This window comes from Miscanthus floridulus, chromosome 11 (assembly GCF_019320115.1).
Source record: "Miscanthus floridulus cultivar M001 chromosome 11, ASM1932011v1, whole genome shotgun sequence".
In the NCBI taxonomy this organism is placed as follows: Eukaryota; Viridiplantae; Streptophyta; class Magnoliopsida; order Poales; family Poaceae; genus Miscanthus; species Miscanthus floridulus.
The window spans coordinates 15,810,046-15,824,726 of NC_089590.1; the positions used below are offsets into that span (position 1 = coordinate 15,810,046).

The 14,681-nt window shown below is 43.8% G+C and overlaps 1 protein-coding gene across 5 annotated transcripts in view; it reads right to left on the reverse strand.

Moving 5' to 3' along the window:
• Nucleotides 1-2,421, reverse strand: part of LOC136494556 (uncharacterized) — a 38,020-nt gene extending 35,599 nt beyond the window's left edge. For 3 of the 5 annotated variants that reach the window (XM_066490706.1, XM_066490707.1, XM_066490705.1), the window contains exons 1-2: nt 1,516-2,421; nt 1,122-1,423 (exon numbers count right to left, since the gene is read on the reverse strand). In XM_066490706.1, the coding sequence (XP_066346803.1) occupies nt 1,122-1,423; nt 1,516-2,230 (1,017 nt within the window). In that variant the 5' untranslated portion in view covers nt 2,231-2,421. The remainder of the gene's footprint in view (nt 1-1,121; nt 1,424-1,515) is intronic. The other 2 variants (XM_066490710.1, XM_066490708.1) reach the window with 2 other exon arrangements.
• Nucleotides 2,422-14,681: the final 12,260 nt, after the last annotated feature.

The following is a 14,681-nucleotide window of genomic DNA, read 5'->3' on the forward strand; positions in this document are numbered from 1 at the left end:
GCTTATTCATGCGTTCCATACAGTGAGTAATAAACCACGGAAAAATTGTTTTGATATAATGCATGGGCACATGACTATTGACTAGTAGTGTGAGAGAAAAACAATATGTTCATGTTATGTCAGGATAACTGACTAGTTTATCTACAATAGTGGAGAGCAGTGCTGTATGGCAATCAATGTTTAAAATTGCTGGCTAAATCATTTAGCGGACACATGCCTCATAAGCTAAGAATCAATATAGCGCGTTTTAGTGGCCGCTAATCCAATGAGCGGATTAATTAAGAAAAGAGAAAATGTTAATGACTGAGAACTTCCAGCTGAGATGTCTGGGCCAAAAGGAAAACGTAGAAGGCCCAAAATCCTCCCCTGTCATCTAAGACGTCCAGGGCCAAGTGACCTGCATCACATCCCCATCCCCTTCCCTTGTCGGCCGCCGCATCACTTCTATGTCTTCTTCCTTTGTTTCCACCTCCAATCCTCTCAAAGTCCTCTACCCATCGAACCCTTCTGCCCTGTGCCTCTCCTTCTCCTGCCCCTCATGGCTCACACTCCACCCCAACCTCACCAGTGGCCATGCGCTCTCGGAGTTGACTAATCGTCACGTGTCTGGCCCTCCTTCCCATGGGGAATGCCGGCGCTGCCGTAGAGCATGAAGAGGTGGACGGAAGGGAAGCACAAAGCTGTGGAGTGAAGCGAGAAAGGGCAAAGCAGAGGACGGCACTCTGACAGATACCCAGCAAGGAAAGGAGAGATGATCCTGTTCCAGCCAGAATCAAGAAAAGCAGCACTAAATTTCCTCACCGCGAAGCCTGTTTAGCACCGCTAAAGTACTCATAGCTGAAGCAGCGGAGGAAAGTGCCATTGTGTAGCGTCGATTCCCACCAGACACTATAGCCTGCTATTTGTTATATTGATGATGATTTAAACAATTTCTGTGAGTCTGATCTTTGAAGTAGTACCAGGCCTTCTGAGTGCTAAGTAGCCAAAAAGTGCAAACTCCAGCAACACATCATAAAGTAGAAACAGCACAGCCATGCAATGGCACCAAAACAAACAAATCTACCAATCATACAGTTATGCGATGTATTCAGTAATATGCAATATATGTGAGATATACTAACCTCTACCCCAATAAACCCTGAGTGCACTTCTTGTTCCACCACGGATGATGTAGTTTGAACTCCAGATGAGACCTCCAGCTTCTTGGGCACCTTTTTGCCATCCTTGCTCAGAGCCTCAAGAACTTGCTCACCGCTTTTCTTCTCCCCACTTGGCTCCAAGAATTCCTCCATCTTCTTCTTGGTTTTAGCAGTTAGCAAATCAGAACTGGCCATATTAGTTTCAGTGTGACCATCATCATGAATGGAATCCTGTATCCCACAGCCCTCACTCTGCTGACACCCATCCTTCCAACTATCAGGCTCTGTAGCACATAGGGAACCGACACACAACTGTATTAGAAAAAGAAGAAGAATGATCTTTGTGCAGCAATTAAACCATGCCCAAACTATTTACCTCTCTTCTTAGCCTTGGTTAGAGGAGGCATTGCTTGCTGATCGCTATCAAGTTTCTTGCCACGACAACTCAGGCTTCGGACGTAATGCTTCTCCTTCTTCGGTTCAATGGCTATCAAAGCATCATCCGCCATCTCCCTGGGTTTCTCTCTGGCCAGCGCAAAAAGAGCATCAGCCCCATCATTATCGTCGGCCCAGGACGGGAACTCGCAGTAGCGGAAGCCAAATCTCTTGGGGACGTAGCCGGTGCAGCGCCACAGGGCGGCGGAAAAGGCCGGGGCGCCGCGGAACAGAGCGCCGTCGCCCCCGCCGGGAAGCCCGTGGACGTGGACGCGGGCGGGGAGCGGGACCTCGGCCCAGCGGCGGTACAGCGGGGGCGGGCGGTGGGTGGGCAGCTCGGCGAGGAGCTCGGCAACCTCGGCCTCGTCGGCGGAGGAAGGGGCGCGCTTGGACCTCCGGCATTTGTGGCAGGAGAAGGAGGTGTGGACGCCGCGGACGTAGCGCGCGCACCGCGTGTGCACCCACACGCTGCACTCGTCGCAGCTGACCATCTCCTCGCCGTCGTCGAACGTGACGCCGCAGGAGCAGTCCACCGTCCACGAGCCGTCCACCCAGTCATCGGCGGGGTTAGGGGCGGGGATGGGGGCCACCGCCGCCGCCGCCATGGCGGGATGGGTCTGCGGCGGCTCCGGGCGGTGCAGGCGGCCGCCCTTCATCTGCGGCGAGCTGGGGAACCCTAATCTTCGGATCGATGCGGAATTGAGCTGTTAACTGGTCGGAATGTTGAAGACGAGGGCGTCGACACCGGGACGCGGAATCGCTGATTCGATGGCTTTAGACAGAACGGAACCGAGGAACGGATTTGGCGTCCGATGAATTTCCACGTTCGGATACTGCAGTTTTGGGCCGGTTTGCAACCCAACCTACGTGGCTTGGTTAGACCTGCACAGGTTTGCTTGGTCGACTGCGTTGGTTTGGTCTAGGCAGGCCACTTCCGTTTTTTTCCCCGATCAACTACATATACGCCTGTGCGTTGGGACTATATACTTTTTTTTACTGACCTACGCGGAGAAGTTCTTAGCGCTAAATACCTTTTTTTTTTACCAAAATGACCATCAGAAAACAGATTCATTTTCTGATAGAAAAAGTCACTTTCTCCTGAGCTTCGAGGATGTCGTATCAAACACAGACATGTGAATTCGGTCTTCGTATCGAAACAACTTTAGGCAGTGAATAGCAATAACGAATCTTTACAATTTATCCGTGTTGTATTGTATAATTTCAGATCACATGAAAGGTAACATCTAGGCATAAAATTCAATCTTCTAAGGCATGAAATCTGATCTTCAAAAACTAAAGAGGAATAATGAATAGTTTTTAATTGAGAGGTCGAAGGATAGAGAAATTAGCATTACCTTTGATCCCGTGTGCGACAGCTGCCATGATGCAGCTCGAGCATGTACGTAGATTGGGAGGAGGGGCACCATGATGTTGTTGTGATGGTCCCGTAGACCTGTATGTGCCTTTTTATTTTAGACTTATATTACCCGTACGTGCTTTCTAGATTTATAAATAATGTGATGAGGTTGTTGACCGTCTTCAAAGCGAACTCTACAGACTCGGTATGTACGTAGGCGCACTCGCGCCAACCGTTTCACAATTTCGGACTTCTGACGCGGAGGCGCGGAGGTGTGCGGACTTCTGAGTTTTATGCAAGAATGTTGACTATATAGTATACGTATTTTGTATCGCTGAATAAACTATTACTTTAGAGTTTTTTTTAGGTGTAGAGACTTTCAAAACTTTTATTACTCATCCGACGTTCTAAATTCGCTAGTCACCAATTCCTCGAAATCTCGAGGAAATCATCTCCCAAGTGTTATAACAACTACTTGGCAGATTACAGCCAACAGCTATAGCATGAGCGACTCTATTACTATATCACTTGCTAATAGAGACGATACAAGAGCTAAGGTCTGCACTGCTAATGGCCCCGTTCGGCTTGCTAAAACTTGGCTGAAACTGACTGAAAATACTGTTCTGACTGAATTGTTGTGAGAGAAAAACATGGTTCCGGCTGAAAAAACAAGTCGAACAAGCCGGTTTCTAGGTAAGCCGAACGAGGCCAATATTTTGATCTTGGTGATGACTCCTACGAAAGCCAACCTGTAATCATCAGTTTTGCTTCCTTCACCAGAGTCGCATCAACTTCAAGAGTAATACGTGTGATTCCCAGCTTACACCGGCCTCCCGTAGACTTGCAAGGCATCCCAACAGATCCGCTTGGAAAGCATAAGGAGGAAATTCTCTCGTCTTGCCCCTGAAGCTCACCACACGCCCTTGATCATCGGAGGACAAAACCCCACCACCCATCTTTCATGGAACTGTCAAATGCACCGTCGGTACTCAGCTCGAGCTCCCCCGATCTAGTAGGCTGTTCGGCAGGACTGAAAAATAAGCTAAAATACTATTCCGACTGATTGTTGTGAAAGAAAAATACTATTTTATCTGAAAACACTGTTCATGTGAACAATGTTTATATGAGTGCGCCGGCCAGCCAGCCCCAGCGCAGCCAGCGAGCCGAACGCACCCTAGGTTTGTTCCAGCGCACTCTATGTCGAAAATCAGAAGACACGAACATGTCTAACAATCTTATCCAAACTTTGGTGTGTCCCCCTTGTCATTTATCGTGGCAGTGTCAGCAATTGACAAGAAAACATGCTACATTTAACTGTTTTTTTTTTTTTTTGCTGCGAAGAGTTTGTAACATTCTGCACATTATCGTGGCAAATTGATGACCAAACACATTCACGATCCAACTATCACAGTATTACTGTACTTGCTAATTGATGATCTAACACCCCCATTCACCATCCAACTAGCCGCAGTATTACTTGCTACTCGGCGATGCACCAAACAGAATGGGCATCGGTAACTTACCTGCTGCCGTTAAGCATTTTTTTTAAGTAATTGTCGATGAAATCTAGTCGGCAGTAGGGGTATACCCATGGTAATAGATGATCGGTGGAGGTGTGCGTAATAGGAACCGGATGGTGACACGGGCGCAGAGATAGCGGTTTAGACAGGTTCAGGCCGTCTGATCGATGTAATACCCTATATCCTGTGTCTTTGGTTGATTGTATTGAATATGAAATGAATCCGAGGAGGGTCCCTACCCACCTTATCTAATCTGGGGGTAGGATTACAAGTCGGTTTAGGTCTAGATCTATTCGGTTATATGGTAAGTATTTACAAGAAATATGATATCTATCATATCTGAAAAGATCTTACTTCATCGCCAAGATATCTTCTGATTGTCTTGCGGTGCACGCTGACCAAAACTGGGCCTCGTAGAACTTGATCTTATAGGCTGGACCTTCCGTGGCGGTGCGGCCCATGTGCATTGCCGTGGGTATCTGGGATTATACCCTCCACAGCTAGTCCCCGAGCGCCTTGTATCCGCTGAGCAATGCCGTCTTGAGCAAGTCTGAGTAGTTTAACTTAGAGTCAACCAGCAAATCTGACAATCTAACCAGTATAACTAGTAATCCAATCAATAAAACAAAGTGCCGACCAGTTTAACTGGTAATCCAACCAACAGAATGAAGTGCCGACTAGTTTAACTGGTAATCCGATCGGTGAAAATTGAAATCAGCCAATTTATCAGGTGGCCTGATCTCGGACTTAGCTAAGTAAGGCTTGCCAGAAGAATGTAAGGAGCTCAAGTTTAAAATTTAAAAATTCTCCATCTTAGGTGAAGTATACACACTTAGGCTTCGTTGGCGAAGTCAGATGATCATCGTCCATGACTTATGCAAAGAGGATATTAGTACTGATATATGCGCCGCAAGGTGCAATATATACATCGTAGTCCCCGAGCCTGACAGTAGGTGAAGAAGACACCTGATGTCAGGATCAAAGAATTTCAACGATCACTAAGTCAAAACAACCAATTCCTAGCTTAGCCGAGCACACAGCTAGTCCCCAGCTTAGCTGAAAAACTAGCAAGAAGAAAAAACAGTACATTCACCGCAAGATGAGGTCTACACACTTAGTCCCCGTGCCTACTGTAAGATAGAAAATATCTTGTAGCAGGATCAAAGAATTAAGTGTAAAGGACAAAATTCCTGCACTTAGCACCGGACATATGGAGTAAAACTTGATCGGTAGAGGTGCGCGTAATAGTAACTCGATGGTGACATAAGACACAGGAACAGCGATTTAGATAAGTTCAGGTTGTCTAATCGACGTAATACCCTATGTCCTGTGTCTTTGTTGGATTGTATTGAATATGAGATTCATTCGAGGGGGTCCCTACCCACCTTATATAGTCTGGAGGGTAGGGTTATAGGTGGGTTTAAGTCTAGATCTATTTGGCTATATGGTAAGTATTTAATACGATATCTATCATATCCGAACAGATCTTTCTTCATCGTCAAGATGTCTTCTGATTATCTTGCAGTGCACGTCGACCAGAGCCGAGCACCGTAGGCCTTGATCTTATGGGCTAGACCTCCCCTGGCGGTGTGGCCCATGTTCATTGCCGTGGGTATCTAGGGTTATACCCCCCACAGCTAGTCCTCGAGTACCTTGTATCCACTTAGCAACGTCGTCTTGAGTAGATCCGAGCAGTTTAACTTAGAGTCAGACAATTAATCTAGCAATCCGATCAGTTTAACTGGTAATCCAATCAACAAAATAAAGTGCCGACCAGTTTAACTGGTAATCCGATCAACAAAATGAAGTGCCGACTAGTTTAACTAGTCAACAGGCCTCAAACATACTCAAGTAAGGCTTGCCAAAGGGATGTAGGGAGCTCAAGTTTAAAATTTAAAAAATTCTCCACCTTAGGTGAAGTGTACACACTTAGGCTTCGTTGGCAAAGTCAAATGACCATCATCCATTACTTCAAAGAGGATGTTAGCATTGATACATGCGCCGCAAGGTGCAATTGTCGAAGAAATTTGGTCGGCAGTCTACCGAGGGGTATACCCACAGTAGTAGATGATCGGTGGAGGTGTGCGTAATAGGAACCAGATGGTGACATAAGGCGTAGAGACAGCGATTTAGACAGGTTCGAGCCATCTGATCGACGTAATACCCTACGTCATGTGTCTTTGTTGGATTGTATTGAATATGAGATGAGTTCAAGGGGGTCCCTGCCCACCTTATATAGTCTGAGGGTAGGGTTACAAGTCAGTTAGATCTAGATCTACCTGAGTATATGGTAAGTATTTACAAGGAATACGATATCTATCATATCTGAACAAATCCTTCTTTATCTTCAAGATTCCTTCCTAAAATCGTGTGATGCATGCCGATCAGTGTCTTGCATCACACGCCTTCTTCTTATGGCTGGACCACCCCTGGTGTCGCGGCTCATGTCCATTGCCATGGGTATCTGGGGTTATACCCCCCACAGCTAGTCCCCGAGCGTCTTGTAACCACTAACCAATGATGTCTTGAGCATGTCCAAGCAGTTTGACATGAAGCCGATCAGTTTAACCGGTGATCTGAGCGGTGAAAGTTGAAGCCGACCAGTTTAACTGGTGAACTGAGCGATGAAAGTAGAAGTTGACTAGTTTAAGTGGTACGTAGATCTCGGACTTAGCCAAGTAAGACTTGCTAGAAGGATGTAAGGGGCTTAAGATAAAAATTTAAAAATTCTCCACCTTAGGCGAAGTGTAGCCACTTAGACTCCGTTTGCGAGGAATCTTCCATGACTTAGTCAATATGGAGGGTAAATCAAGAAAAGAGCACTACATTCACCGCTAGATAAAGTGTAGCCACTTAGTCCCCAAGCCTGCTAGAAGATAAAGAAATAAATCTTGTAGCAGGGTCAAAGAAAATAAGCCTAAAAGCTTGCCAATGTCATTTATCATGTGCGTATCAAGACCCCAAGCGTGCTGCCCAAGATCAGCACCCTGATCCAAACAACATGGAGCAAGCTGATAGCACATCAATGAGACATAGCAAGATCCGACCACCAAGGGAGTCCCTAGCTTAGCTGACGACTCTTGCACGAAGAATCCGAATGCCGAGGAGTCCCTAGCTTAGCTGGCGATGAAGCGATGAACAATCTGACTAGTTAGTTAGCGAAGAATCGAGCACCGAGTAGCCCAACCAACTAGTTGGCAGTGAAGTGAGCGCTGAGTAGAAGTGAACGCCAAACAATCTGACCAGCTGGTTGGCAGAGCTTGTCGAAGACATCGACCTTAGGTGAAGTGTACACACTTAGGCTTCGTTGACGAAGTCTGATGATCATCATCCATGACTTAGTCAAAGAGGATGCTAGTATTGATACATGCGCCGCAAGGTGCAATGTATATATTATAGTCTCCGAGCCTGACAGTAGGTGAAGAATGCACCTGGTGTCAGGATCAAAGAAGTACAATGATCAATTAATCAGAATAACTGAGTCCTAGCATAGCCGAGGACACAGCTAGCCCCCAGCTTAGCTAAAGACCAGTAAGAGGAAAAACAGTACACTCACTGCTAGGTGAAGTGTACACACTTAGTCCCCGAGCCTGCTGTAAGATAGAGCAACATCTTGTAGTAGGATCAAAGAAACAAGTGAAAAGGGCGAAATTCCCGTGCTAAGCACTGGACATTGGAGTAAAATTTGGAGAGTGTTGAGTACTTAAAAATAGAGAAAAAATGGAAAGTGCTTAGCACTTTACCGTTGGAGAAAATTGGTGAGTGCTTAGCACTTAAACCATGGAGAAATGGAGAGTGCTTAGCACTTTACCGAGGAGAATATTGGAGAACATGGAGTGCTTAGCACTATACCATGGCAAAATTTGGAGAACATGGCGAAAACTGGAGAACCGTGGCGAAAATTAGAGACCGTGGCAAAAATTGGAGACCCATTGCAAAAATTGAACAACCGTGGCGAAAATTGGAGACCATGGCGAAAATTGGAGACCCATAGCGAAAATTGGAGAACCGTGGCGAAAATTGGAGACCATAGCAAAAATTGGAGAACCATGATGAAAATTGGAGACCATGGCAAAAATTGAAGACCGTGGCGAAATTTGGAGACCGTGGCGAAATTTGGAGAACTGTGGTGAAAATTGGAGAACCGTGACGAAAATTGGAGACCATGGCGAAATTTGGAGATCATGGCAAAAATTGGAGAACCGTGGCAAAAATTAGAGACCGTGGCGAAAATTAGAGACCGTGGCGAATTTTGGAGATCATGGCGAAAATTGGAGACCCATGGCGAAAAATGGAGACCATGGAGAGTGCTAAGCACTGTACCGACGAGACATGGGGGCATTCTATCTCGAGATGTTTGTGCATGCTTAGGAATATATGCATCATGGAGGAGCCACTACCGATCACCCGTGGCGCAGAGCGCTACTGCTCATGCATACTTGGGTGCTAAATCGAGGACATGGCTGCTTTTGGGTAACGCGATTGAGAACGTGTCTAGTCGGCGCCGATGAAATTGCCTAGCCCTTGAGCTTTTCTAGCCTATCGCCATGGCAGTGGTCGTTGTTGTCACAACATAGTTCTTCACGGCGGTCATCATCGAGGCACGACGTGGCTTGATTATGACTCAGGCGGCTCGCTTAGCAGCTCGCTCGGTGACCACGACGGCTCGAGCGGCTCAGCGACACAACGGCTACATAGAGTCATAGGCAAACAGGCGTAATCGAAGCCTGTCGGAATCAATTCACATGGGGAGGCAAAGCCCTTGAGCGTGTCCGACCTAGGTGAGGGCGTAGTCCGATTTGAATGGCAATAGTATATGTCATTTTAAAGATGTTTAACATGCAGAAATAAGTAATTTGAGAAAAATGATGGAAAACAAATGGAGAAAGCACAGGGCCGCCACTGCTATTGACCGTTATCAAGGTAGACAAAGTTATATATATGTTAGAATATTCAATGAAAAAAACCCATGACTTAGCTCATTTGGATTGATGATGTTGGAGTCACGTTTCGTGAGTGTAGATCGGTAGCAAGGGAATTTATTTCTTGCATGCATGCTCGAGGCTGTATGTAGATGCAGTCAAAGCACCGTGATGGTTTGTTTATTTATCTTGCATGGTATTGTAGATAATACATCTTCCTTTGGTTGTTGACGTTGAAAGCATCTAGGCCCCTAGTTGGGTTTCAATGATTAATGATAATACGAGATTACTATGACTAACGTGTGTTTTGCAGATGCAATTAAGTTAGGCCATGGTAATGACAATTAATTGAGCAATCATGGCTATCATGCCCCTACGATGGAAATCATTTCGGTTTTCAAAGGATGGACGACAAGGTTAAGGATGGACTAGTTCTAAGTGTTGTTTGGTGTTGAAGAGACACTTAGAGTAGTTTATGATTTTGTTTTTTCCTTTGGCCATACTATTAAGGGGGGTATGGACGGGTAGCTTAACCTAGGTGAGTCTAGTGGGTTAGGTGTGGTGCACACTTGTTAAATCTAGCACTAGGTAGCTCTTAAGTAGCCCTAAGATCAATTGGAGCAAACTTCATTCACATATGATTTCGAGTTGGAAGTGAATGGAGGGTCAAATGTTGACCGGACGCTGGTTCCGGTGTGACCGGACGCTATCGCGGAGTCCGATCAGTTCATTTGATCAAGGTGAACTCTACTAACGATGTTGTTAAGATTGATATAGCTACATCATGTGATGATTTAATTGTTGAGAGCATTGAGCAAGGATCTAGTGGTAAAGGCAAGCAAGTGGTTGAAACTGACAACTATGATGAGTATGTCAAGCTCAAGCATGATAATAAAAAGCTCAAGAAAGATCTTGAAGAGCTCAAAACCTCCAACACTATAGTTTTAGAAACTCTTGATCATGATGGTGATTTGATTCTTGGGAATGAGAAGCTCAAAGAAGAGAACAAGAGACTCAAGGAAGAGAAAAATGATGATGCACTCAAAGAAGAGAACAAGAAGCTCAAGTTAGAAAAAGAATATCTCAAGATTGGATTGAGCAAGTTCACAAGAGGCAAACATCTTTAAAGTGAGTTACTAATGAACACCGTCATGAAGATGGATAGAAGTGGCATTGGGTACTTGGTAAACCAAGAGAAGAAGGCTCAAGCTCAACAACAACAACAACAACATAAGTCAAAGCCAAAGCCAAAGAGGTGTTTTGAGTGTGGACAAGAAGATCACTTTGCCCATAAGTGCCAAACTCCGCCACCACAACCCTTGCCCAAGCATGCTAGACCCTTTGCTTTCAATGCTCATACATGCTTAGAAAGGACTCTAGTAGAAAGATAAAAGTTATGTTCTTAGGATCTTCCAATAAGAATAGGCCTAAGAAAATTTGGGTAGCAAAGTCACTTGTTGAGAAAGTGAAGGGCCATCAACAAGTTTGGGTTCCTAAACAAGCTTGATCTCTTGTGTGTAGGTGAACTACAAGACCGGTGGAACTCATTGGGTAATTGATAGTGGTTGCACACAACATATGACCGGTGATCCTCGTATGTTCACCTTACTAGATGAAGAAGTAGATGGACAAGAAAGAATCACATTTGGAGATAATTCAAAGAGCAAAGTTAAAGGATTAGGCAAAGTGGCAATATCAAATGATCATTCAATCTCAAATGTGCTATATGTTGCTTCATTGAGTTTCAACTTGCTATCCATTGGACAATTGTGTGATATTGGCTTTCAATGCCTATTTACCGAGAAGAAAGTGGTTGTATCCAAGAAAGATGATGATCAAGTGATATTCAAGGGATTTAGATACAACAACCTATATCTAGTGGATTTCACCTCCGAATATGCTAACTTAAAGACATGCCTATTCACCAAAACATCACTTGGGTGGCTATGGCATAGAAGACTTGCTCATGTTAGAATGAGTTCACTCAAGAAGCTTATGAAGAATGAATTGGTGAGAGGGTTAAAGGATGTGAAATTTGAGAAAGACAAGCTTTGTAGTGCATGTCAAGCTGGCAAACAAGTTGCAAACACTCATCCTATAAAAACTTTCATGTCAACCACAAGAGTGCTAGAGATCATTCATATGGACTTATTTGGACCAACAACATACAAGAGTTCAGGAGAAAATCTTTATTGTCTTATGATTGTTGATGACTACTCTAGATACACATGGGTATTCTTCCTTCATGACAAATCTGAAGTTGCATCATGCTTCAAGAAGTTTGCCAAGATAGCACAAAATGAGTTTGAGGTGAAACTCAAGAAGATTAGAAGTGACAATGGAAAGGAATTTAACAACACAAACATTGAAGCTTATTGTGATGAAGTTGGGATCAAGCATGAGGTCTCCGCAACATATACTCCTCAATAAAATGGTGTAGTAGAGAGAAAGAACCGGACACTTATCACTCTAGCAAGAATAATGCTTGATGAGTACAACACACTTGAAGCTCTATGGGTAGAAGCTATCAACACAGCATGCTATGCATCCAACCGCCTATTCTTTCAAAAGTTTCTTGGCAAGACACCTTATGAGTTGCTCAATGGGAAGAAGCCGGACGTCTCCTTCTTTAGGGTGTTTGGTTGTAAATGCTACATCTACAAGAAGTGGCAACACATAGGGAAGTTTCAAAGACATTGTGATATTGGTTTTCTTATTGGTTACTCATCAAAGTCCAAAGCATATCGAGTATTTAATCATGTCATCAGTTTGGTTGAAGAAACATATGATGTGGAATTTGATAAATCTAACTGCTCCTAAGAAGCACATGAGAATCTTGATGATGTAAGTGATGAACCATTGAGGGATGCTATGAAGAACATTCTGATTAGAGACATCAAGCCACAAGATGATGAAAATGATATACAAGTGATTAATCCACCTTCTTCATCAAATGTGCCATAAGATGGTGACAAAGATGGGAGAGTAGAAAATAAAGATACTCATGTCTCTCATGAGCAAATAGTGATACAAGCACAAGATGTTATGCTCCATAACCTCCCCCTCAAGTGGTTGATAGAAGAAATTCACCTCTACTATAAGCTCATCCACAAGACCTCATCATAGGGAGTCCATCAAAGGGTGTAATGACTCGATCTCAAAAACTTGCTTCATTTATTGAACATCACTCTTTTATCTCTTGCTTTGAGCCTACTAAGGTAGAAGAAGCCCTTCAAGATCCAAATTGGATAAATGCCATGCATGAAGAGTTGAACAACTTCACTTGAAATAAAGTTTGGACTCTTGAAGAGTGACCACAAGGTGCAAGAGTCATTGGAACAAAGTGGGTGTTCCACAACAAGCAAATGATCAAGGCATTATTGTGAGGAATAAGGCAAGACTAGTTGCAAAGGGGTTCTCTCAAGTTGAAGGGTTGGATTTTGGAGAGACCTTTGCACCGGTTACAAGACTAGAAGCCATTCGTATTCTCCTTGCATATGCATCACGTCATAAAATGAAACTATATCAAATGGATGTGAAAAGTGCATTTTTAAATAGCTTTATTAATGAACTAGTCTATATTGATCAACCTCCTGGGTTTGAAGACCCTAGATATCCTAATCATGTTTATAGGTTGTCTAAGGCGCTATATGAGCTTAAGCAAGCTCCAAGAGCTTGGTATGAGCGTCTTTGGGATTTCCTTATTGAGAAGAGCTTCACTATTGGGAAGGTCGACACCACACTATTTGCCAAGAAGCTTGATGGATATATCTTCATTTATCAAGTATATGTTGATGATATCATATTTGGATCATCAAATGAGGACTCTTGTAAAGAGTTTGGTGAATTGATGTCGAAGAAGTTTGAGATATCAATGATTAGAGAGCTTACATTGTTTCTTGGTTTTCAAGTCAAGCAAATGAGAGAAGGAATTTTTATCTCTCAAGAAAAGTATACCAAGGATCTTCTTAAAATGTTCAATATGGATGAATGTAAGCCAATCAAGACACCAATGCCATCTAATAGACATCTCGACCTAGATGAGGGAGGTAAAACGGTTGATCAAACTCTCTATCGCTCTGTAACGTCCAGTTCCAACATACATGGCCCAGGCCCACTCTTCCTAGGAGTGGTCCCACCCGCGTAGCAACCCGCTTGAACTTTCATCCTCGCTTCGTTCAAAACGGTTAACCGAAGGTTACTACGCGTCCCTAGCCCTGGTATTTAAGTCAATCCGGCGAATTCAGAGTTTCCAGTATGGTACTAACTGGTTGCGTAGTGTTTTTCCACGGTGCTACAGTACTCGTGAACAGTACCACGAAACTGGCCTGGCCCATTTTTGGGTGAACAGTGCTCATGACTGGATTAAATTGGGCCCACTTTGGCCCATTAGGATGTTACACGCTCTATGATTGGTAGCTTGTTATATTTAACTGCATCTAGGCCTGACATCATGTTTAGTGTGTGTATGTGTGCTAGATTTCAAGCTAATCCTAAGGAAGCTCATTTGATTACCGTTAAAAGAATCCTTGGGTACCTTAAGCATACACCAAGCATTAGTCTTTGGTATCCTAAAGGAGCTAGATTTGAATTAGTTGGCTATTCTGATCCGGATTATGCCGGTTGCAAAGTTGATAGAAAAAGCACATCCGAAGGGTGCCATTTGTTTGGTAGATTGCTTGTGTCTTGATCCTCCAAGAAGCAAAATAGTATGGCTTTGTCCACCGCCGAAGCAGAATACATTACTGTGGGTGCTTGTTGTGCACAAATACTTTATATGAAGCAAACTTTGCTAGACTATGGTGTAGTTCTAGAAAAGCTACCTCTTTTGTGTGACAATGAGAGTGCGGTAAAACTTGCTAATAATCTGGTTCAACACTTTCGCACCAAGCACATAGATATCCGCCATCACTTTCTTAGAGATCATGTTGCTAAGAATGATATTTCATTAGAAGGTGTAAGGACCAAGGATCAATTGACGGATATCTTCACTAAACCGCTAGATGAGGCAACATTTTGTCGGTTGAGGAATGAGCTCAATGTGTTTGATTTTAGCAACTTCACTAGAAAATGAGCTTATGTTGTCCCTTACATTGCATTATAATATACAACATGTTTAATTTTTGGTAATGCATTTAGGGCTTGTCTAACATGGTTAAGATAACCGTCGAAAAGCGTGTGAAGAAGCTTAACCTTGAATCAAACTTGATAAGCAACTAGAATTACTTTTAAGTATTGTATTACATATGCATAAATGTTGTTTTGTCATTTCTCTTCAATCACCCTTTTATTGCCTATTTTCTTAAAA